Below are 26,111 nucleotides of genomic sequence, written 5' to 3'. Positions count from 1 at the left end.
AAATTGACTGACCTATTTCCCAAACTTAGGAATTTGTTGAGGTAATTATGTTATAATTTTAATTTATTTAATTTAAACTATATTTTCTTTTCATGATATATAGATGTGAAAATCACCATGAAAAACTTAGTGTATTTTGCTGGACTTGTAAGAAGTGTATCTGCCATCAGTGTGCACTTTGGGGAGGAATGGTGAGCAGAAAAAATTCAGCATATTACTTTTAACTAGAAATACTTGTTTGATTTAGATAGAAAATAATATTATTTTACTCTGCTTATAGAATGAAATTTAAATGCATCTGATTTATAGCAGAAGGTATCATACAACAGCCTAACTTTGTGGGAGATGTTGATGTGGAATGTGCACCTCTTACATAAATATATTACTTTAATTGAAAACATATAAAATGTATATTCATTTCCAAATCTTTTGTTGTAGGATCAAAGTCTTATCTTTGATTAAAGGCCAATTGATCTGATGTCCTGGCCGCAATTTCCAGTTTGGGTTTCTTTAAAATGGAACAACAACTTTAGATATTTGTGAAACAATATGAATGCAAACATCTGGATCCTTATGGTTGTTTTTTTTTCCTTTTTCCATTCTAATTCAAAAGTAGTTTTTTAAGGCATCGTACCTTTTATCAAGTCTAAAACATCCAAGTTAGTGTTCCTGGAAACAGCTTTTTATTTCACAGTTTTATCTTTTGTTTAATTAGTACTTAATTGTATACTTATAGGTATGATTAATGTAAATAGGCTTGAAAATAAACACAATAGGTTCTTAGCGGGGAGAGTTAGTTACAGAGGGAGCAGAAGTTGCTAGACAACTAGACGTATCTGTTAGCAGTAAGAATTAATCATTCTTGGGTGCCTGGTAGCTCAGTCGGTTAAGCATCCATCTCAGCTCAGGCCCTGAGTTGGACTCCTTGCTGGGTGTGGAGCCTGCTTAAAAAAAAAAATTGATCATTCTTTGGGCTTCAGCATATTTTAGGGAGAGAATGACAGGCAGCTTGGTTGAGTAGAGCTCAGCCAAGTAGAGTAGAGAGTTTTCTGTTAAGATGTGAAAACTAAGGTGATGAGTAGAAAAAACTGAATTCTTACAATTTAGTGCTTAAATGGGTTTAGTAAGAAGTAATGGAAACATTAAACAATTTCGTGCTTAAATGGATTTAGTAAGAAGTAATGGAAACATTCTTTTCCATATTTAAATGGATATGCAAAAATCTATATCTTTTTTATCTTAGAGATCATGGTTGGGTGCTTTGGTTGAACAAGACAGTTCTAGTAAGAACTTGCCTGTTAACAGTTTTTCCCTCCCTCCCTGCCTTTCTTCCTTCCTTCCAGATTTATTTGTTCATTTTAGAGAGAGAGACAGCACGAGTGGGAGAGGGAGAGAGAATACCAAGCAGACCCCATACTGAGCACAGAGCCCGATGCGGGTTTTGATATCATGACCCCAAGATCATGACCCGAGCTGAAATCAAGAGTTGAATGCTCAACCAACTGAGCCACCCATGCACCCAAGAAAGAGTTAATTTTGCAAAGGCCTAGTGAAAAGAACTTTGAGAACATGAAAAAGGCTAGTGCTGACCAAGAAGAGAGTGGCAAATAAAGTTGTGTCAGATGGTTTAAGCCGTGGTTAAAGATTTTGGTTCTTTCTAATGAGTACAGAGTTCTAGATAAGTATAAATGTTTTTGCTAAAGTTCTTTATCTGCACTCTTTAAGGATTTCATATATGGGCCAAGTGATTTTAGGAAAGCTCTTGTTGATTTTAACAAAGTAAAGACAGCCAAAAGAAATTCATTTGAAAATATTTACCAGTTTATTAGCATCCATGGAGTTTTAATAAAGAAGTATAAATGGTTGAGGTAAAAGAAAATGTTCTAAAACTATTCTTATTAATTTAAATAGCATGGTGGACATACCTTTAAACCTTTGGCAGAAATTTATGAGCAGCATGTTACTAAAGTGAACGAAGAGGTAGCCAAACTTCGTCGGCGTCTCATGGAACTGATCAGCTTAGTTCAAGAAGTGGTAAGACTGCTTACTGAAAGATCATTATCCATTGTGTAGTCTAGCCTATGTAATGTATGTTCTTTTTATACTATAAATCAATTACATTGAAATCAAGATTTGAAAATCTGGTAAGATATATTTATAGGCAGTTTCACCAACTTCAGACTAGCTGAAAATTTGTATCCACACCGCTGGCCTGTTCCACATTTGGAGCCAGAGAAATGCCTTTTCTTATGCAGAAATAGAAAATGAATGTGTTAAATAAGGCTGTTTGATAGAGAGTTAGTAATTATCAATATTGACTTTTATAAAGTCATTAAATCATTCATTCTTTGGACCCTCAGCTTTTGGGAGTGTTTTTGCTACCAGTGAATGAACTATTTCTGATGTTTTGAATTAGAACTCTACAGAATTGAAAGAGTAATATTTAATACCCTCCTCTTCAGATACTTTATGGGTCAAACAGCTTTGGTGAGGTGTTTGCCATTTATAATATTATTTATATGGGGAAATGTGATAAGTTTCAAACATTTAAGTACTGAATATACTTTTGGAATATATTTTGTTTAAAGTTGCCAGAATGATAGCTGTAACTAGTGAGGTTTGAGGACCATCCGTAACTTAAGATGTCTTAATTTTACCCTTTCAGGAGTCAAGACTCAAACCATTGTTTTGTAACATTTCTTATACAAAAAGTAATGTTTCTGAGTTGCATGTATGCTACCTACAAAGTAATTTTGGAATATAAACAAGTTGAATGGCTTCTTTTTGGACTTCACCTAAATTTCCTGTTATTTTCTCTTGGCAGCATAATTTGGTCTTTAGGGAGAGTGTTGTAACATAGAAATTCTCACTGCTTGTATTTATAATAAGTATAGAAAAGATTGCTTTCTATTTTTGGTGATATGCTTTATGAAATCTGCAATGTACTGTGCAATCTTTGAAAATCTTGGGTTTTTTTCTTCTGAAAAAATTTAAAACTTTGTAAACTAGAGTAGATACGGGTTTTGAAATTTTTCATTTGTTTTAGGGTTTTGCATGATGTGAACCTGGCATCAGTATACTCTTTTATTTTTGAGTAGTGGTTTTCTGACAGAGATATGACTGGGGCTTTGAGGATGTGTTTTGTATATGTTATCTAACCAATATTTTTTAATTACATATCTTTCACTGTTAAAAGAGCATGTACTTTATTATGCTTTGTTTACATTTAAGGATTTTGTTCCTGATTCGTAGTGCACAGTTTTTTAAAGCAGTGAGTTTCCTGTGACATATAAACAATTAAAAAGTATTATTGGGTTGCAGCTTTTAAAGAGGAAATCAACTGACTTTAAGAATAATTGCAGTGATTGCACTAATGTCTGTTTGCTTCTGTTTTAAAAACTCTTCAATTTTTTTTTTTTTTAACCTGTTTATCTTCTAGGAAAGAAATGTAGAAGCTGTTCGAAATGCCAAAGATGAGCGTGTTCGGGAAATCAGGAATGCAGTGGAGATGATGATTGCACGGTTAGACACACAGTTGAAGAATAAGCTCATAACACTAATGGGTGAGTGTTTTCCTACGCTGTTGGAATAATGTAGGGCTTTGAGCCTCCTTGAGTTTCAGCCTTGAAAGAGTAAAATTTGGTGAGTTGTTAGAGGCTAGGAAAAGATAGCTTTCAAAGAAGTTTCACCTATTAAATGTTCCTCTGTATCAAATAACATTCCACATAATCGATATAACTTCTGCTAATCTCATGGGTATGTATGCTTCTAGCTCTTTAGTGATTTCCAAAGAAAATGGCCTGATTTGGCAGGCATGCCTGCCTTGTCATCATCTTTTTTTTTTTTTCCCAACATGTAACGCAGTTTCTTCCTTCTCTATAGTAATTCCGTAATAATAATTCCCTTTTCCTGTGTTTTTCCGGCTTCTTGAGACTATTTTTGTGTGGTCTTTTCTTTCTTTCTCTTTCTTTCCTTTCTTTTCTTTCTTTCTTTCTTTCTTTCTTTCTTTCTTTCTTTCTTTCTTTCTTTCTTTCTTTCTCGCTCTCTCTTTCTAAACAGATTCTTATGTTTAAAGAACATACCGTTTGCTGACATGTAATGTAACATCTGGCCAACTTACTATATTCCTCTTTTCAAGCCACAGTTAAATTCTGGGGAAGTGTTACTTCAGAAGAGGTGATTGAGTAAAAAATGTACTTTTTTAGATATTTATATTTCTTTGGAAGAAATAATAACATTAATTTCCTTACAGGATATATTTTCATTGTGTATTCCTAGATGAATTTAATAGACCTGAATTGGAATTTGTCTAAAATTGTAGTTAGTGTTGATTCTGAAATCCCCTTGTCAAAGCTACTGCAATATTAGATTGAGCCTTTTAAAGCTCTGGAAAATTTTTTAGGGTAGCTGTAGTGAAGTTCTGTTTAGTTGAAGTTGATTCCTTATTATTGACTATGTTCAATGAAAGTTAATTTCATTCTTAACCAGTAGTGAGCCTGAGTGTTGGTGTTTGTGTTTTTCAATAGGTCAGAAGACATCTCTAACACAAGAAACAGAGCTCTTGGAATCCTTACTTCAGGAGGTAGAGCACCAGGTGATGAAATAATAAATATAATGAAATCAAGTCTATCCACAGGCTTTAAAAAGATTATTTTTTTGAACAGAATTATGTAAGACCAGAAGATTGGGAGATCTATGTGCTATATTAGAAATTTTTATGAAATAGGAATCAGCTGATTCTTTTCATGTTTTCTTCATCATGTTTAGGAACAAGATAAAATTAATAAGATATACTCTGTTTTGTAAGAATGCAATTATTTTTTATGGGGAATAGCCCATAGAAATCTGTGAATCTATAAAAGATAAAAATCTTCTAACATTGTGACTTAAGTCGTGACTTTGAGATAGAATGTTGCCAATTGTGTAGTGATTCCTATGGTAAAATTAACATTTTTATTTGTTAAGGAAGTTTTTATTAAGTACCAAATATATAACTGGCATTTTTTTAGATGTTCAGAACACAGCAGTGGACAAAATGGCAAAAACGTCTGCCCTCATAGAATGGGGTAGGTGGGAAGATGCCTGGGTGACTCAATTGGTTAAGTGTCTGCCTTCGGCTCAGGTAATGATCTCAGGGTCCTGGGATCGAGTCCCGTGTCGGGCTCCCCGCTGCCTTCCCCTTCCCCTGCTTGTGCTCTCTCTCTGACAAAAATAAATAAATAAATATAATCTTAAAAAAAAAAAAAAAGAAGAAGAAGAATGGGGTAGGTGGGGATGAAGTACATAGGGAACGAATAAAGTGTATAGCGTTACATAATATTTGACATATTAATCTGTCTTATTTTTGGTTTTGGAATTCTTGAATTCCTCTCTTTGCCTAATACATAGCTCTTTCCTCAGATGATTATTTTAATTATCATCCTGGGGATTCCATTTACTTCTTTCCATTTACTTTTTTTTTAAAGATTTTATTTATTTATTAGAGAGTGCGCAAGTTGGGGGAGGGGCAGAGGAAGAGGGAAAAGCAGACTCCCCACTGAGTAGGGAGCTCAACTAAACACCAGGCCAATCCCAGGACTCTGAGATCACGACCTTAGGCAAAGGCAGATGTTTAACTGGCTGAGCCATACAGGTCCCCCTTTTTACTTATTTCTTGGGTCGAATTCCATGTTTCCTGATTTCCATGGTTTCCTCTCTCTTTTTGTTTTGGTATCACATATTCTCCTTTAGTTTTCCTGAAAATTTTTCAGAGTAAATTTTTCTTTTCTTTTTTTTTTTTTTTTGAGAGAGAGAGAGAGAGAGACAGCAAGAGAAGGGCGGAGGTGGGGGGCAGAGGGAGAGAGAGTATCCTAAGGAGGCTCCATGCCCAGGGTGGAGCCCGACTCAGGGCTCGATTTCAGTCCTGCGATCATGACCTGAGCTGAAATCAAGAGTCAGATGCTTCACCAATGGAGCCACCCAGGTGCCCCTGAATAAATTTTTCAAGACTGCATGTCTCAAAGTATTTTTATTCAGTCTTTACACTTGACTGACAGCTTAATAGAATTCAGCATGTGAATATTTACTTAAAGATTCTTGTTTTTCTCTCTAATATTCTCATTTTTAATTGTGCATGTTCCCCTAGTCCAGAGACTGTTTTTCGCTTCCAGAGAATAAACTAGCACCTTTCTGCTGGAGTGTTGGGACAAATTTAAACCATCTATGGTGGTATAGGGGCAGGGATCTGGGGATCTGTGTGCTCTTTTTTTTTTTTTAACAGCTTTATTGAAGAATAATTGACAATAATTGGCATGTATTTAAAGTGTGTAACTTGATAAATTTTGATAAAGTATATACCTGTAAAACTGTCACCATAGTCAAGATAGTGAACATATTCATTATCTCCCTAAATTTCTTTGTGCTTCTTTATAAATTCTCCTCCTGCTTTTCCCCACAATTCCTCCCCCAGCAACCCCCTTGTCTGCTTTCTATCATAGGTAAATTTGCATTTTCTGGAGTTGTTTATAATTGGAATCATATATATTATGTCCTTATTTTATGTTTGACTTCTTTCAGTCAGCAAAATTATTTTGCAATTCGTTCATATATCAATTGTTCTTTCCTTTTTAATTGCGGGTAGTATTCCTTTGTTGTTGTTGTTTTTAATATTTATTTACGTAAGTAATCTTTATACCCAGTGTGGGGCTCAAACTCAAGACCCCAAGATCAAGAGTCCCACGCTCCTTTGAGCCAGCCAGGTGCCCCTTCTGTGTGTGTGTGTATACATTGTATTGCATATGTCACATTTTGTTTTTCTGTTCAACTGTTTATGGTCATTTGGGTTGCTTCCTGTTTTGGCTGTTACAAAAAAAGTTGTAATGAACATTCATGTGCAAATTTATATATGGACATATATTTCCTTTTCTCTTAGGTATACCTAGCTAGAATGGCTTGGTTAATTGGTAGGTGTATGATTAACTTTATAGTGCCTGCCAACTATTTTCTGAAGTGATCATACCATTTTATATTTCCCTCAGTAGTCTGTGAGAGTGCCAGTTCCTCCACATCATTGCCAACACGTAATATACTCAATCTTTTGAATTTTAACTAGTCTCATAGGAGTGTGATAGTATTTTATTATGGCTTTAGTTTGCATGTGTCTCACAACTAATGATGTTAAGCATCCTTTCTTGAACTTAATTTGCCATCTTATATTTTCTTTGTTGAGGTGTCTGTTCTGATCTTAATGTGGTATAAATTATCAATTTGTTCTTTTGGTGTCATAGCTAAGAAATTTTTTACCTAACCCAAGATCATAAAATGTTTTCCTGTGTTTTCTTGCAGAAAAGTTGTAGTTTTAGATTTTATATTTAGGTTTATGGTCTTTTTTGAATTATTTATTTACTTTTAATGTGAGGTATGGATTCAAGGTAGTTTTTTTATCTTTTTATTTTTTGTATATGGTTGTCCATTTTTTCCAGCACTTGTTGAAGACCAGCCTTTCTTCACTGAATTGTCTTTGCATCTTTTTAAAAAATTAGTTGTCCGTATATACATTGGTCTATTTCTGGGCTCTATTCTGTTCCACTGATTTATTTATTTTTAATGACAGTACTGCACTGTTTTCATTACCATAGCTTTATAATAAAACAGGTAATGTTAGCTTTCCAGCTTCGCTCTTCTTTTTTTTTAGCGTTGCTTTGGCTATTCCAGGTTCTTTGCATTTCTGTACAAATTTTAGAATCATCTTGTTAATTTGTACCCAAAGAGTTTTGGGGTTTTGATTGAAATTGCATTGGATCTATAAATCATTTTAGGAAGATGTAACATCTTAATACTGAGTCTTTGTTCATGAAGATTCCATTTATTTGGTGTTTTATAATTTCAGTAGTGTTTTGTAGTTTTCTGGATACAAGTTTTTCCCATTTTATGTCAGATTTATTCAGTATTTCAGAATTCTTGATGCTATAGTAAACGGTATTTTTAAAAAATTTTAATTTCTGATTTCTTGTGCTTATGTAATTGATTTTGTATATTGATCTTATATCCTTCAATCTTGCTAAATATATTAGTTCTAGTAGCTATTTTGTAGATTCCTGGGATTGCCTGCAGAGAGATCATGTTATCTGAATATAGAGAGTTTTCTTTTTGATCTGCTTTTTATTTAAGTCCCTGTCAGGTTTTACTGACCACAACTTCTAGTATAATGTTGATTCAAGTATGATGTTAGCAGTGGATTTATTGTAGATATTCTTCTTCTTTTTTCTTTTCTTTTTTTTTAAAGCAGGCTTCACGCCCAGCTTGGTTGCCAGTGTGGGGCTCAAACCCACAACTATGAGATGGAGACCTGAGCTGAGATCAAGAGTTGGATGATCAACCAGCTGAGCCACTCAGGCGCCCCTATTGTAGATATTCTTTATCAGGGTTTGGAATTCTGTTCCTATTTGATGAGAATTTTTATTAAGAATGGATGTTGGAGTTTGTCAAATTCTTTTTCTGCATCTATTGAGATTATCACTTGGTTTTCTGTTTTCATTCTTTAAATGGATTGACTTTTTTTTTGAAGATTTTATTTCTCAGAGAGAAAGAGTGTGCACAGGGAGGGGGAGCGGCAGGCAGAAGGTGAAGCAGGATCCCCCCTTTGCAAGAAGCCTGATGCGGGGCTCCATCCCAGGATCCTGGGGTCATGACCTGAGCCAAAGGCAGACATTTAACCGACTGAGCTACATAGATGTCCCATTAACTTTTTTTTTTTTTTTTAATATTTTAACAACTTTGTACTCCTGGGATAAAAACCCTGGTTTGGTTTATGTATTGTCCTTTTAATGCGTTATTGTATTGGATTAAGTAAGATTTTGTTTAGAATTTTTGCATTTTTGCGCCTGAGTGATATTAGACGGTAATTTCCTTTTCTCAAAGTATGTCTGGCTTTGTTATTAGAGTAATTTTTTTTTATAATGATTTTTTATTATATTATGTTAGTCACCATACAGTACATCCTCGGTTTTCGATGTAAGGCTCGATGATTCATTAGTTGTGTATAACACCCAGTGCACCATGCAATATGTGCCCTCCTTACTACCCATCACCGGCCTATCCCATTCCCCCACCCCCCTCCCCTCTGTAGCCCTCAGTTTGTTTCTCATAGTCCATAGTCTCTCATGTTTCATTCCCCCTTCTGATTATCCCCCCTTTCTTTATCCCTTTCTTCCCCTACTGATCATTCTAGTTCTTATGTTCCATAGATGAGAGAAATCATATGATAGTTGTCTTTCTCTGCTTGACTTATTTCACTTAGCATTATCTCCTCCAGTGCCGTCCATGTTGTAGCAAATGTTGAGAACTCGTTCTTTCTGATTGCTGAGTAATGTTCCATTGTATATATGGACCACAACTTATTAATCCAGTCATCTGTTGAAGGGCATCTCGGCTCCTTCCATGATTTAGCTATTGTGGACATTGCTGCTATGAACATTGGTGTGCATATGGCCCTTCTCTTCACTACGTCTGTATCTTTGGGGTAAACACCCAGTAGTGCAATGGCTGGATCATAGGGTAGCTCAATTTTTAACTTTTTAAGGGACCTCCACACTGTTTTCCAGAGTGGCTGTACCAACTTGCATTCCCACCAACAATGTAGGAGGGATCCCCTTTCTCCACATCCTCTCCAACAATTGTTGTTTCTTGCCTTGTCAATTTTTGCCATTCTAATTGGCGTAAGGTGGTATCTCAGTGTGGTTTTGATTTGAATTTCCTTGATGGCTAATGATTTTGAACATTTTTTTCATGTGTCTGTTAGCCATTTGTATGTCTTCATTGGAAAAGTGTCTGTTCATTTCTTCTGCCCATTTTTTGATTTGTTTATTTGTTTCTCGTGTATTGAGTTTGAGAAGTTCTTTGTAGATCTTGGATACCAGTCCTTTATCTGTAGTGTCATTTGCAAATATCTTCTCCCATTCCGTGGGCTGCCTCTTAGTTTTTCTGACTGTTTCCTTGGCTGTGCAGAGACTTTTAATCTTGATGATGGCCTCAAAGAATTTTAAATGATGCCCTCTTCAGTTTTGTGGAAGAAGTTGTGTTGAATTGGTATTATTTCTTTAGATGTTTGACAGAATTCACCAGTGAAGACATTTGGGCCTTGCTTTCTTTGTGGAATGGTTTTCAGCTACAAATTCAGTTTCTTTAATTGATATAGAGCAGTTTATATTACTTATTTTATTTTTTTTAGAGCGAGCTCGTGGGGTGGAGAGGGGCAGGGCGAGAAGAAGAGATAATCCTAAGCAGACTCCACACCTAGTGTGGAGCAGGCTCAATCTTACAACCCTGAGATCATGGCCTGAGCCAAAATCAAGAGTCAGATGCTTAACTGACTGAACCACCCAGGTGCCCTTTTATTACTTATTTCTTGAGTGAGCTTTGGTGGTTTGTGTCTTTCAAGGAATTATTTCATTAGAATTTGCCAAATTTATTGGTGCCAAATTCATGATATTCTCTTGTTATCCTTTAACATTTGTAGAATGCAGTGTTAGCACCTCTTTCTTGCCTGATAATGGTAATTTGTGTCTTTTCCCCCTGATCAGTCTGGCTAGAGGATATCTATTTTTGTTGATGTTTTCAAAGACATAGCTTTTGGTTTTTCTCAGTTGTTTTTGTTTTTTATTGATTTTTGTTTTGATCTCATTGTTTTATTTTGCTTTGTGTTTAATTTGCTCTTTTTCTAAAATCTTAAGACGGAAGCTGGCGTTATTGATTTGAGATATTTGGAAAGGAAAATACTTTTTTCCTTTGTGATTTATTCTTTGACCCATGGGTCCTTCAGAAGTATTACTTAGTTTCTGAATATTTGGGGGGTTTTTCTGATAGTCTGTAATGTCATGAGGTTAAGGTGGTTGGTGATGTTGTGTAGGTCTACTATATTGTTGTGAATTTTCTGTCTAGTTTTATTATTGAGAGAGGGCTGTTGACATTTTCAGCAACAGTTGTGTATTTGTCTTTTCTTTCGGCAGTTCTATCGGTTTTTGCTACGTGTATTTTGAAGCCATTCTGTTAGGGGCCTAAACATCTAGGATCGTTGATTCTCATGATTGATTGTTCCCCTTATCACTGTGAAATGACCTTTATCCTCATAACATTTTTTGCTTCGAAATCTGATTACAAAAAGCCGCTTTATCTTTAACTAGTGCAACTGTGACATATCTTATTCTGTCATTTTATTTTTAATGTATTTGTTTCTAAATATTTAAAGTCTGTGTCTTGTAGGCTGCATACAATTGGTTCTGGTCTTTTCAATCCAGTTGGGTAATCTTCGACTTTTAACTGGGGTGTTAGGATGTTCACATTCATCGTATTTTTCTATGTGGTGAAGTTTGAGTCTAACATCTTGCTGCTTGTACTCTCTTTGTCCTGTCAGTTTCTTGTTCCCTATTTTGGTCATTTTTGAATCGAGTATTTTTTTTTATCTTGAGTATATGGATTAATCTGAACTAAAGAAAATCCCACAGTGGTCTACTTAATAAGACCTAGATCTAGGGAATGATGAGGAATTTAAAGTGGGGGAAAAAGCACTACTAGTGATGAAAAGTAACACTGACAAAAAGGGAACATTTCTACCTTAAGAATAAGGAGATAAGACAGTTATGCTTTTGTATTCTAGGATAAACACAAAACAGATACTGACAGAATTACAAGTTTTTGATAAAATCACTATAGTGAGTGATTAATTAGCTGATAAACTAATAGCACCAACTAACAAAAGATTAAGAATAGAGGATATTTGAAAAAAAAATTAAGTTGTTTTATCTAAAAGGTATGTGTGGAACCCTGAATCCCGAAATGGAGAATACATATTCTTTTTCAGTCCATATGAAACCATTTCAATACTTGATCATGTATAAATTTTCATAAATTTATATAAAGAACATGTTCTGTGACCACAGTATAGTTAAGGTAGACATCAAAAACAAAAGCATTATTTTAAAAATCATATGTATGTAAATACACACTGAAGTGTTAAATATCTGCATGGTCCTTGAGTTAAAGAGGACATTGCAATTGAAATGATAAATTACTGGGGCACCTTGGTGGCTGTCATTTAAGCTTTTGTCTTCGGCTCAGGTCATGATCCCCGGGTCCTGGAATGGAGCCCCACATTGTGCTCCCTGCTCAGCAGGCAGCCTATTTCTCACTCTCCCTGTTCCCTATTTCTCACTCCCCCGCCCCATTTGTGCTCGCTCTCGCTGTCTCTCTCTCTTTCAAATAAGATATTAAAAAAAAAAAAAGAAAGAAATGATAAATTATTAAAATACCAGACATAGCTAAGGGATATTTAGAAGGAGACTTTTAGTCTAAAATGCAGTTTAAGAAAATTGTGAATAAATGAGTGAAGTGTTCAACTGAAGAAGCCAGTAAAGGAACAATAGTGTAGAAGCATAAAATGGAAAGAAATTGTGAAGATATTAATGAAATTCACTAAAGAGTGCCATGAAATAGTTGGGAGTATCTGCATACCCAATATTGAGTTTTTAAGAAACATAAATAGATAGTCTAGTAAGTTATCGAAAAATGAAGTAAGTGTCCATTATTATATTGGGAAGAAGAATTGGACTACAGATAACAGTAGAAATTTAAATAATAAAAGTAATTTTTAAAAGTAAATGTTTATATAGTGCTTACTATAGACAGTGTTCTATGTGCTTTACAAATATGAGCAACTTTATTGAGGTAGAATCTATGAAGAGGATAATATTTAGGAAATTGTAGTTATCGAGAGTCCCTTAAGCGTATGTAATTAATTAATTAATTAATTAAATAGGCTCCATGCCCAGTGTGGAGCCCAATGCAGGGCTTGAACTCACAACCCTGAGATCAAGACCTGAGCTAAGTGATGGAGCCTACCTAGGCACCCATAGAATGTCTATAATTAAAACAAGAAACATTAAGTAAATTTTATTGGTAATAAGTCTCCTTCAAAATGCATCAGATTCAGACTAATGGAAAATTTTTACTAAATCTTTATCTGTTGTCTATCATAAATAATTTTTTCTTAGCAAATACAGAAGTGCTACGTACCATTCTTTGAGACAACGTAACATTAATAACCAGTTGTCATAAGAACAATATAAGAAAATTAAAGCCCAATTTTATTGAAAACTAAATGCCAAAATCTTAAAAATATACTAGCAGACAAAAATCAGTAGGGTATTTTTGAAAACAAACAAGAAAGCAAGACCAGGGTGTCTGGCTGGCTCAGTTGGTGGAGCGACTCTTGATCCTTGGGGTTGTGGGTTCAAGCCCTACATTGGGGTGTAGAGATTATGTAAAAATAAAATCTTAAAAAAAAAAAAGCAAGACCGGGTGGGGTTAATCAAAGAAATGAAAGGAATGTTTCGTTGTCAGAAAAATCTTCTTGACTGTAACTCAAGATTAAAGGGCAAAACCACATGAATATATAAATAGAAAATAGGATAATGATTTTGAAAGTATTATTACATTTGATTCTCATTCGTGGCCAAATTATTTAACAAACCAGGAATAAAAGGGAACTACAGTAACTTTATTTTAAAGGTCTATAGGAAACAATCTAAATGGTAAAACCATGAGACTCTCTCTGATAAAGAATCCAGGGTTTGCCTCCTGTCATTGCTTCACTTCTGAGTGTATTGGTCCTGTGTATTCTTTTTAAAAGATTTATTTATTTTAGAGAGAATCTCAAGCAGACTCCCCGCTGAGCATGGAGGCTGGTGTGAGCTTGATCCCACGACCCTGAGATCATGACCTGAGCCCAAACCACGAGTTGGACACTTAACCGACTGAGACACCCCGGCCCCAGTCCTGTGTATTAAATAAGACCATAAGTGTGGTATAAATATATTGAAAGGAAGAAATAAAATTCATTATTTGCAGAGGCTGTGGTTATCTCCATAGAAAGTATATAACTTTTTAGTGAGCTAATCTTGGTTCGTTCAAGACATAAAAATCAATAGTGTTTTCATATATAAGGAATAATCAGCTAGAAAGCTTAATTGAAAAAAATCCCATTCAGGGGCGCCTGGGTGGCTCAGTTGTTAAGCTATCTGCCTTTGGCTCAGGGTGTGATCCCAGCATTCTGGGATCAAGCCCCACGTCAGGCTCCTCTGCTGGGAGCCTGCTTCTTCCTCTCCCACTCCCCCTGCTTGTGTTCCCTCTCTCACTGGCTGTCTCTCTCTCTGTCAAATAAATGAATAAAATCTTTAAAAAAAAATCCCATTCATAATAGTAACAAATGAAGAATTTTGAATAAGTTTAATAAAAGACATTGAAGACCGTTTTTTTTTTTTAAGATTTTATTTATTTATTTGAGAGAGAGAGAGAATGAGCAGTGGGGAAGAGCGGGGGGGGGGGGGGGGAGAGAAGTAGACTCCCTGCTGAGCAGGAAGCCCAACGTGGGGATCTATCCCAGGACCTGGAAATCATGACTTGAGCTGAAGGCAGACGCTTAACCAAGTGAGCCACCCAGGAACTCCTATTGAAGACCTTTGTAGACAATATTATAAAATGAGAGAATTGAATGAAGAAATATCCTGTATTTCATAAATTCTCAGATACATGTTATACTATCTTTGAAATGGGATGTGTCTTAACAGTTGATATAGCCATGATTTATTGACTTTTTTTTCTTAATGGCACATAAAATAGTTATGTTTAATAATGTGGCCTATTACATTTTGTGGACTACAGTATATTTATCTAGGGGAAAGTTCAATATTACAAATATACTATTGATATCATTCTATAAGTGCATTCCATCTTTATTTCAACACGAATTTTCTCAGAATTTGGTAAAATTCCAATATTAATATGAAAGAGCAAGGGGTCCCAAATAGCCAACATACTCCTGGATTAAAAAAAAAGTTGGGATTCTTGTCATATATCAAGACAGAAACTTGCGTATGTGTACAGGGAACTGTGCACAAGGGTCTTCGCTCTGGAGTTACTTTCAATAATGAAGAAAGAGAAGCAACCCAATTGTCCTTTTGATAGAAAAAAATAACTTATGCTGTATTCATGCAATGATACTCTGTTTAAAACTGCTGAAATGAGTAGATTTATAAATTTCAATAAACAAATATCAAACAATGGTAAGTGGAAAATGTAGGCTACATTGTGACATAGCTTGATAGTATTTATGTAGTCTAAAAACAGGACATTCCTAAACACATAATACATGTGGAAATATGTGTATAGCAATAATAAACTTCAGTTGAGTGAATTATCTTTGAAGGAAATGGGATCAAGGAAGGATCGTCATAATATGCATTCAATAAATACTTGAATACAAGCTATAAGTTTTGATATTTTTCATATGATACCAGTCATATTCTTCATGAGCTATAAACAATTATCATTTTAAAGATACAAACCTAGTTATAGTGAGTGTTATGAATATCATTTATATGGCATTTGGTAGTATATTAATTTGGTAGGAGATCCATAACTAAATATCACAGACTAGGAAGCTTAAACAACAGAAATGTATTCTTTTTATAGTTCTGGAGGCTGGAAGTCCAAGATCAATGTCGACAGGTTTGATTTCCCCTGAGGTGTGTCTTGCAGAGGGCTACTTTCTCTCTCTCTCCTCTAAACACCTTATTTCTAAATATAGTTACACTCTGAGCTACTAGGGGTTAGGACTTAAAATAAGAGTTTGATGGAGAACACAGTTTAGTCTATAACAGTTTATAAAGCTTTCTCATATATGGCTTCATGATTGTTGTAACAATCCCGGTGAAGCAAGCATCAGTAGATATTATTATTCCAGTTTTGCAGATAAACAGACTCTGAAAGTCATATAATTAGTGCATGGCAGAATTAGGACTTCAAATGGGTTGTCTTGAATAGAAAGGTTTTTTTAACTACCATACTTAATTTACTAAAATTGAACTTCTCAGTTTCACCTTTGGCACTACGTAAAGTGGTGTTTTCCAAATTGATACAGGTTAACATTTTTTTGGGTCTGTTACATCTTAACATTTCTCTCCCTCCTGGAATGCAATTTGAGAAATCCTTGTTTGAAGGCTATTGACTGATGGAGGTTTGTTCGTTAATATACATAATAGCTTTACTATGCCAGTCTAAAATATATCTGTGGTTGCTTGAAGTTGGATTTATGCTAATATTTAAGGAGAAAAAAATGCATTAAAATCAAATACCCTTCTTCAATGACTTTATTGTGAGAATGGAAACAACCTTATATAGATTCTTATGTAGAATCTTAACTTTCAAAACCGCTTTGAAAGTCATTCTATTTTTCTTTATCTCATTTTTTTCAGCATATAACCAAAATAATTTTTTTTAAAGATTTATTTATTTTAGAGAGAGGAGGAGCACATGCGAGCAGTGGGGAGGGACAGAGGGAAAGGGAGAAAGAGAATCCTCAAGTGGGCTCTCTCCTGAGTGCGGAGCCTGACACAGGGCTCGATCCCAGGGCCTCCAGATCATGACCTGAGCTGAAATCAAAGAGTCAGCCGCCTAAACAACTGAGCCACCCAGGGGCCCCTAACCAAAATAATTTCTATTTTTATTCTTTATTGAGGATTTTGAGATGCCATTAAATATAAATTTTGTTTATTCCATTTTTTTCCTCACACAGCTGCGGTCTTGTAGTAAGAGTGAGTTGATCTCTAAGAGCTCAGAGATCCTCATGATGTTTCAGCAAGTCCATCGAAAGCCCATGGCATCCTTTGTTACCACTCCTGTTCCACCAGACTTTACCAGGTATGACATAGTTTTTTAACTTGATTTTCACCTAAAGTTTATGTGCAAATACATATACTCATTTCAAAAGAATGTTATTTTTCTTAACTCCATGATTTTTTAGGGTGTTATTTATACTGATGTGGTCTGGTGAACTTTAGTTATGCATGTAAATCTGGTTAAAAAAATACTGGTGGACTTACACTTGATTGTAAAGAGAGGATCTTGGATTGGGAGTTAGTTTCTTCCTAGAGCGTCACCTTCTGTAGTTTGTGAATTGATCCCAATTCAGTTTCATCAGTATCTGTTCATTTTTTTAAATTGAAGTATAACTGACAGTAACTTTATATTAGTTGATCACAACACAACCATGATCACGACATAAGTCTAGTTCACATCTCTCACCATAAATAGTTATAAAACTTATTTTGTAATGAGAACTTTTAAGATCTACTCTCTTAGGAACTTTGGAATATGAAGTATGGTGTTATTTACTATGGTCACCATACTGTACAGTGCATCCCCATGACTTATTTTATAACTGTAAGTTTATACCTTCTGACCCCTTTTTTAGATTCCACATATAAGTGAGATCATATGGTATTTCTTTCTCTGACTTATTTTACCTAGCATAATGCTCTCAAGGTCTATCCATGATGTAGTATGTTCACTCTTTTATTTACCTTTTGAGTTTACTTGTATCTCATTACACAGTGACTAACACATTGTTTACATATACGTTGCCAGAAGCAAAACTCAGAAAACAGATGAAATGCCAAAAGATTCTGAAAGTGACATGGTGTTACCTTCATATCCTAAAAGGTAGTGGGAGGAAACAGTTGGTTGCATTCTGTGCATCTTTTTAGTTTTTATTTGGGGCAGTCTTAGAATTCTTTTAAACAGCATATTCTTTCAAGCATGTGGTGTTAGAGCAGTGGTTCCTCACATTAGCTGTATATTCAGTTGGGATTCTTTTGAAAATTACCAGTGCTGCCTCATATACCTCAGGTCGTTTGAAATAAAACCTCTGTGGATGGATTAGTCACCTTGGACTGCCATAACAAAATACCACAGACTGGGTGGTTACTACTACAGAAGTTTACTCTCTCTCAGTTTTGGAGGCAAGAAGTCCAAGATCAAGCTGCTAAGAAATTTGATTTCCTGATGAGGCCTCTTGCTGACTTGCAGACAGCTACCTTCTCCCTGCATCCTTGTAAGACCTTTTCTCTCAAGCACAGAGATCAGGGTTTGGTGTCTTTTCCTCTTCTAAGGACATGAGCTTTATTGAGTTAGGGTCCCTCCCACCCTTATGACCTCAGTTAACTTTAATTACCACCCTAAAGGCCCTGTCTCCAAATACATTGGGGGTTAGGGCTTCAATGTACAAATTTTGAGGAACACAACTCAGTCCATAACATTGGGTATAGCTAGACATTTATATTTTGTTCTTTTTAAATCTCCTTAGTTGGTTTCTGAGATGAGAGGTTAAACCACTGCCTCAGATAAAAATATACTGGTATGACAGATTTTTGTCCATCTTAGACTTTAAAGATGGCTTGTAGAATATTGCCAAGTTTTTCTAGTATGTTGAGAGCTGTGGTACCTTTAGGAAATAGCCTTTGTTTTAAAAATGTTTATATGTTTAACTGCCTTTTTTCTTTAATATGTGATGCCCTCTGATGGCCACAGGGCATTGATGGTTCTAGACTATATAGTGCAAGCCAGGGTTCTTCAACCTTGACATTGTGGGTCAGGGTAATTCTTTGTGGGGTTGAGGGAGCTATGTTGTTTATTGTAAGATGTTTAGCAGTATCCCAGTAGCACCTTTCCCTTTACAGTTGTGACAAAAATATTTCCAGACATTGCCAAATGCTTCCTGGGAGCAAAACTTCCCCTGGTTTAGAATCACTGGCATAACCAGACCACCCACAGTCCTATAAACAAAAGGGAAAATTCTTTTGACAGCCAGAACTCAGGTAGTTCTCACTGACCGGTAAGTCTTCATTTCTCTCTGAATTAACAAACCAGGTATAATATTCCAATTTTAATCAAGCACTGAATATTATTAAAAGGACTTGGTATTTGCTATCTTTAAGTAGATTTGGGTGAACTAAGGATGTTCACCAGTATCCCAACGCTGCCTCTTTGATGACACGGTCAGTCATTTCACTTTTAAAGAATACCTTTTCTGAACCATTCCATCACCAGTGGAATGAAATGTAAGTTTTGACATAAATACCATATATAAAGGTAAATGTTTTTCATTTCAGAGTATGGTGCATGGATCACTTATCAGAACCAGCTGGTGTGTTTGTCCAGAATGCAAATTCCCAGGCCTTTTCCCTGACAATCTGGTGGTGGTGGTGTCCAGAAAATGAATCTTGGGCATCCTGAGTAATCCTGCACTAAAGTTTGAGAACTGTAGATATAGATAAACTCCTACGCTGATAGTGCTTGTAGCGGCTCGTTAGGCAGGCACCTCTACATTAGACTTCTTGTCAATCTCTCTCATATCCAGGGATTATTTTGCTTTCTGTTCCCTAACTACCCAAGTGGCTCAGAACCCCAGCAGTCCCTTCCTTTTCTTTACCTTCTTTTTTGGGTGTAGATGTAAGGGACTGAAATTGGGAAGGCAGGGAGCAAGGGGCGAAGGTAGGAGGAATATCAATAAAGAGGAAGCCACCAAAAATTTGAAAAACAAAAAAGTATGACAGTTAAGGAGCTTTTCATGGATAAAGTTCACCTTAGGACCCTCTCTCTCTCCCCAGTAATGCTTATTGCTGCCTTACTGGAAATTTTGGCTTGTAACTGAACTATAGTTTTTAGTAGAAATTCAGTTTATAGGTTGCAGTATACAGGAAGCTGGTATTCATCTGTGGATGCATTGAATCAGCATAGTAGAGAGAGAGCCAAATAAGAAAGGCCAGCATTTATTGACATTAAGTTACAGATCAAATTTTAGTTGTGCAAAGGCAGTGATGAATGTTCCTAAGCTTTGTGATCATGGAACTGGATTGCCTTAAGTTCCATTAGTTGATGACTCATGGTGGAGCTACAATGAAGAATAAAGTTACTGAGCAAGTACAGTGGTACTTATTTAAGACCATCTGTATGTTTAGTACTGTTGTACGTGCTACACAGGAGACATGGAAGAGGATATACATTTCATATTAAATAGTAGAGAATTGTATATTAAAATCTAGTATTTGTTAACTCAATTGCAGTTGGCCTTTGAACAATGTGGGAGTTAGGGATGCTGGCCCTTGAGCATTCAAAAATCCACATATAAAATTGACTCCCCAAAAACTTAACTAATGATAGCCTACTGTTGACCAGAAGCCTTATTGATAACATAAAGTCAGTTAACACATATTTTGCATGTTGTATGTACTATATACTGTATTCTTACAATAAAGTAAGCTAGAGAAGAGAAAAACATAAGAGAAAATACATGTGCTGTATAGTACTGTATTGAAAAATATCCACTTACCAGTGAGCCTATACAATTCAAACTTGTATTTTTCAAGGGTCGACTGTATAATATAGCCTCCTGCTTAATGTTGCCCATAGCACTAATTTGTTAACAATGTTATTTTTCAAAAAGTTTCCCTAAAAATTATACATATGTAGTATATCACAGTACCCTAGGATTGGTAGATGTTTTCTGTGCTCTGAATGTGATCATTTTCTCTCAGCGAGTGAGAGCTAGGGCAGTGAGCTTTGGCAATCTATTTTAGCTCTCTTGGTTAGTGAGCTTTGGCAATCTATTTTAGCTCCTTAGCTCCTAAGCTTTCCACCCCGCTGTTCTGAGTTAAAAATGTCATCTCCTATTTATTTTGTGTTTTGGTGAACCCTTTTGACCTTTAATGGCTGATAAAAATATGATAACGATAGTCTGGTCTTAGAGCAAAAACAAAGGAAATGTATCACGCTGGATATTAAGGATATGGTGGAAAAACATTATGAAAGATGTTATGAATTTGGTGGGAGAACTGACCAACACTGGTATGATTGGAAGTTGCATGAAATTATAACCGGAAGCATATCATGACTTGACCAAATTTGAAAACTATCCTGGGGAGACTTCCTTGGAGCTCTGATTAGGTTTATGGTTCCAGGTAGGCTTCCTAGGTACTAATTACATTGGTCCTAGTTATCGGGGTTTATGTATATTGAGTGTGAGAAGAGCATATAATGGAGAGAAGTTAGAGCAGACCTGCAGTGGTCTGTGACTTCTAAGGAATAGTAGAGATTAACCAGGCAAACATCTGGGAATGAGAAGTATGAATCTTCTAAGAAAAGCTAATAGCTGCCTAGGGATATGGTTAGGGGTGCTTGTTAATAGGATAGTAGCTGTCAGTTAACTCTTGCAGGGCAAACTTCATCTACTTACGGTGAAAAAAATACAAGCTATTTATCTGTACATACTTACTGTAAAATAAAAAAAAATAGTGTTTTTATTTTTTTTAAAGATTTTTTATTTTAGAGTGTACTCGCAGGACGAGGGGGAGGGGCAAAGGGAGAGAGGATTTCAAGCAGACTGCACATCCAGTGCAGAGCCCGACGCAGGGCTCAATCTCATGACCCTGGGATCATGACTTGAGCTGAAATCAACAGCCAGACTCTGAACTGACTGAGCCACCCAGGCACCCCTCCCAAAATAATATATTTTTAAATCTATGCTGTGTTTTCACTGTTAAATCGCTACTTTCTTTAGGGACCATCACAATGTGAAAATGCTGTGGATGTTATCTTGTATCTTATTTGGGTAATAACAAATTTTCATGAATTGAACTTTAGACGATATATCTGAGGATGTAGTGAAATGGCTTGCAGTATATCTTTTTGTTAAATGTATGATTTTACTTACTAAATATCTAATACTGTATATTATAATACTATCTGTGATAGCGTTTTTATCATAAATGTTTTACTGACTCTAATTTTTGAGGTGTTCGAATGACAATGCTATAGACTATTCACATGATCTAAGGATACAGCCTGTGGTTGTGTTATATATAGTTCAGTTCTTTTTGGAGAAGTCTGTATGGAGCTAAAGTTGCCTACAGTAATCTTGCCTTGCCAAGAAACTGTTAGTGTGCTCATCCACTCTATTTGCCCCCGTGTGATTATGTATTCTTAGTCTATAAAATGGTATGGATTTATTTGCTAGTAAATATTCACAAAGTAGTTTTAGAGTAGTTAAAGAATTTAAAGTATTTAAAAATGTCAGTGTTCCTCATAATTTGTTCTAGAGAAGGAAGTTTGGAGATTTATTATGATGTCTTTTGCTGTTTCTTTTGACTTTTTTAAACCTGTTTATATTTGTTTCATATTTTAGGTTCCCAGCCTAAGCACCCATTTCTTCCTTTTCCTGTTTCCATGAATACTTTTGAAAATCTCATGTTCATTTTAATACTTAATCATATATTGCCTTTAAAAAAAAACCTCAACTATTTTATGAAGTATTTGTTGGGTCTCTAATTGTGAACTTTTGATGTCAGCTTTTGATGGTTTATGAATTCGTTTGATTTAATGTTAATGCTTAATAAGGATTAAAAAATATTTCTTAGGGACTTAGTTTAACAACATTTTTAAGATATTACCGAGGGACTTAACTTTGGTTTTTAACTAAATGAAAGTTTAAACTTAATAAGCCAAATAATTGTTTTGCCTTTTGCTTCTTTTTAGTGAATTAGTACCATCTTATGATTCAGCAACTTTTGTTCTAGAGAATTTCAGGTAAGAGTTTTTTGACAACAGGTTTTCTGTATGTATACCTAAGGAAGAGCCAGGAAGGTGTCCTTCCCGGGTAGGATATAGACCTAATGAACTGTGTCACTCAGTGTGTAATCTTAGAAGAAACAAATTTTATATTAGAAACATATACGTCGTTTGTCCGGATTGTTTTATATCTTCAGGACAGGTTGCTTCTTTAGCCTGGGAAAAGGAACCATTTTTTTTTTCCTTTTTTTTTTTTTTTTTTTTTTTTTAAGAAAAGGGTCCACTTAGCCTTTGCTAAGGTGTGGCAATGGGGATTATTAAGGTCATTGACCCCTGCCACCCATCCTCAGAAATAAGAGGGGTGGGAAGAAGTCCATTTATCTTAGCTGAAAGTGAGAAATTATGGATGAGAGGATATAATTGTAAGAAATTTGTAGGCTTTGTGACTTGCATGTTATTTTGTTAGCTTTCACTGCTTTTTCTCTAAGATTAGAAGCAAGGATCTTAAAACACAGAGGTCTTAAGGGACTTGTCTTCAAAGATAGTTTGGAAATGGAGAACCAAGATATAAAAGGCGTTTCCATGGGGAGAGAAATTCCCAGAGGTGATAACCATCAATATAAGGCCAAACTGTGAGAATTTATCTCCCTTCCCATTTGTCTTTTCTTATGGGATAATTCTGTGGCTAAAATATAAGCTTTCTGAGAATATCCCCACATATATTAAGATTTAGCACATTTCTTAAGTTTTTCCATATTAAAAGATAATTGTATTACAGAGATGTGAGGAAGAAACACATTATTTTTTTCTTTAATGGTGAAAGACGGCTTGTTGAGGTGGCAATTAAATTCAGGACACTTAGTTTTATTTTTGTATTTTCCTTTTCCCTTGGATGTCACAGTTTTGTGTTTTGTTTTTTTTAAAAAAGATTTTATTAGAGAGCACATGTATGCATGTGCGTGCACAAAGCAGGAGAGGGGGGCAAAGGGACAAGCAGACTCCCAGCTGAGTGTGGAGCCCAAAGTGGGGCTCAGTCTCAGGACCCTGAGATCATGACCTGAGCCAAAGTCAGACACTTAACCGACTGAGCCACCCAGGTGCCCCCTTGAATGTCACAGTTTTGAGGGATTTTTTAAACCTGAAACTGAAAAGATACTGCTGAATATTTTGGTATCATTAAATTTTCTTTTGTTTCAGAATGTAAGTATATATAAATTTATAACAGCAGAATATTAATTTGTTCAGTCACCTTTATTTACTTATTATGACTGCAAATAAGTAACAGAGTGGTTAGAGTTTGGTTTTGCCTGTTGCTATTTCACAATTTCACAACAGTTTTGATCTTGGGATTTGGTTGGTTTTCTTTTACTTCAGCACTTTGCGTCAGAGAGCAGACCCTGTTTACAGTCCGCCTCTTCAAGTGTCAGGACTTTGTTGGAGGTTAAAAGTTTACCCAGTAAGTTTTTCATGGTTCTAATAAATTTTGAAACTAAGGTCTTTCTTTCAGGGTTCTGTAGCATACTGGGTTTTTTGTTGTTGTTTTGTTTTTTGTTTCATTTAGTTTTTTTTGCTTTTGTTTTTGTTTTTGAGAGAGAGAGAGCGCGAGCCAGAGAGCAAACAGGGTGGAGGGGCAGAGGGAAAGAAAGAATCTGAAGCAGGCTCCATACCCAGTGCAGGGCCCTTTGTGGGGCTCGGTCCCATCACCCTGAGATCATGACTTGAGCCAAAATCAAGAGTTGGATGCTTAACTGACTGAGTCACCCAGCTGCCCCCACTTTTTTCTTTTAATTTGAAAATTTCAGTGGTTTTATTAAGCAATTCATAAATTAGCATCCCGTATAACAGGTAGAGAGATGCTTCGTGTTTCACTTTTTTAGTGAAGTAAAGAATTAATGACAGCATTATATTTTTTCATAGGGTTTATTACTAAGTGTACCCAAAAAATGAGTTAAATGTGAACAGTATGAACCTAGACCTTACTGAATTTTATTTCTTGCTTCTAGGAAGATATTTATCTTTAGAAGAAATGTTTAAAATTCTTGTTTTAAAAGCCATTTTTTATTTTTTATTTTTTTAAAGGTTTTATTTTATTTGAGAGAGAGAGAAGGAACACGGGGCTGGGAGCAGGACAGAGGAGAAGCAGACTCCCTGCTAAGCAGGGAACCGAACGTGTGGCTCGATCCCAGGACTTTGAGATCATGACCTGAGCTGAAGGCAGTTGCTTAACCAACTGAGCCACCTAGGCACCCCTAAATATCATTTTTTAAATAAAAATAAAATATAGACAGCCATCAAAAATACAGCTATGCTGATTACATACTCACTGTGCATTTCAGTATGTTTCTTTGACCTAGGTGTTTTCTGTAAATTGGCAGCTGGATACAGTGGCATAATGGGATATATAGTTGGTTGTGGTTGCAAGGGCATAAGCAATATCATGTTCTTTTATCACATCATGTCTAGTTGATTCTCTTTTGGTGATATTGGCTGCTATGGGTGCTTATTGCCTACATCTGTTAATTCACTGGGAGTTATAAAATAGTGATATTCTCATTTTATTGTTTTTCATTTGCTTCCCATTATCCATTACTTGGCTACCCACTATTGTAGTTTATAAAGAAGATATAGGATTTGTTCCTGTTATTTACCAGTTTTCCTTATTTTCTGGAAGTGATCAATTAAGTTTTTTTAAATGTCATTATGAACTCAGATTTATACATATATAATTTCCTCAAGTTGGCTTGTCACTTTGCTCTGACCCTAAAAGTCCCTAGTAGTGACTATAGTAGTTAGCGTTCTTGTTCTCTTCCATGGCAGGATAGTCTAGGCTCATCTTGTGCGTTTCCTACTCCATATATAGAATTGGCCATTTTATTCAAAGAGCCCTGATTCCTTTTAGTGGGGAAATGGTATTTCAAGACCAGACTGCTGGGAATGCTTGTTTCTACCAAGTTGGTCATAGTTTCTAGGCCTCCTTAGTGAACAGAGGTAGGAAATACATAGATAAATGTGTAGGGGTATTTGTAAAGGGGGACATCTGCATTTATTTATTTATTTATTTATTTATTTATTTGAAATTTATTTAATAGACTTTATTTTTTAGAGCAGTTTTAAGTTAAACATCAAAATTGAATGGTAACTACAGAGTTCCATATGCCCCCTGGCCCCACATCCTCCCTCATTATCAAGATATCTTCTATCAGAGTGGTAATATTTGTTACAGTTGATGAGCTTATATTGACGTATTATTACCCAAGTCCTAGTTTATATTAAAGTTCATTATTAGTCATGTACATTATAGGGTTTTTTTGGTTATTTGTTTTTAGGCCAAAGAGAATAGTTGGAGAAAAACCAGATGGGAGTATGGATAAAATTGAATTGGATAAGCTCCAGGGATCTCAGCAGAGAAAAAAATATTCAAACACTTCAAAATTGCTATATAATTGAATATTGTTTTTTTTCTGGATATTTATGTATTTTTTAAAGATAAAATAGCTCGAGTCAATGCTCACATTTACAATTCAAATTCAGGACTATAGAGTGTTTTTTACTTAAATCTCTTATATTACACCTGTGTCTCCTTCCATTCTAGGAATCCTACTTCTTGAATCCTTTGGAAATTATAAAATTAGAATATCTCACAATCAGTCAATCATTTGCTTTATTTTACCTTATAG

At 35.4% G+C, this 26,111-nt stretch overlaps 1 protein-coding gene across 10 annotated transcripts in view; it reads left to right on the top strand.

The window, feature by feature from the left end:
* Positions 1-26,111, top strand: part of TRIM37 (tripartite motif containing 37) — a 151,441-nt gene that overhangs the window by 19,676 nt on the left and 105,654 nt on the right. For all 10 annotated transcript variants that reach the window (XR_006411500.3, XM_057317998.1, XM_026517457.4 and 7 more), the window contains exons 5-11: positions 104-191; positions 1,912-2,034; positions 3,440-3,563; positions 4,527-4,594; positions 16,607-16,731; positions 22,402-22,452; positions 23,809-23,890. Coding sequence is in view for 9 of the 10 variants with exons in the window: in XM_057317998.1 (XP_057173981.1) it covers positions 104-191; positions 1,912-2,034; positions 3,440-3,563; positions 4,527-4,594; positions 16,607-16,731; positions 22,402-22,452; positions 23,809-23,890 (661 nt within the window). In the remaining variant the exon portion in view is untranslated. The remainder of the gene's footprint in view (positions 1-103; positions 192-1,911; positions 2,035-3,439; positions 3,564-4,526; positions 4,595-16,606; positions 16,732-22,401; positions 22,453-23,808; positions 23,891-26,111) is intronic.

Source organism: Ursus arctos, unplaced genomic scaffold (assembly GCF_023065955.2).
Source record: "Ursus arctos isolate Adak ecotype North America unplaced genomic scaffold, UrsArc2.0 scaffold_24, whole genome shotgun sequence".
Classification (NCBI taxonomy): Eukaryota; Metazoa; Chordata; class Mammalia; order Carnivora; family Ursidae; genus Ursus; species Ursus arctos.
This window is presented reverse-complemented; position numbering and strand designations above follow the sequence as displayed.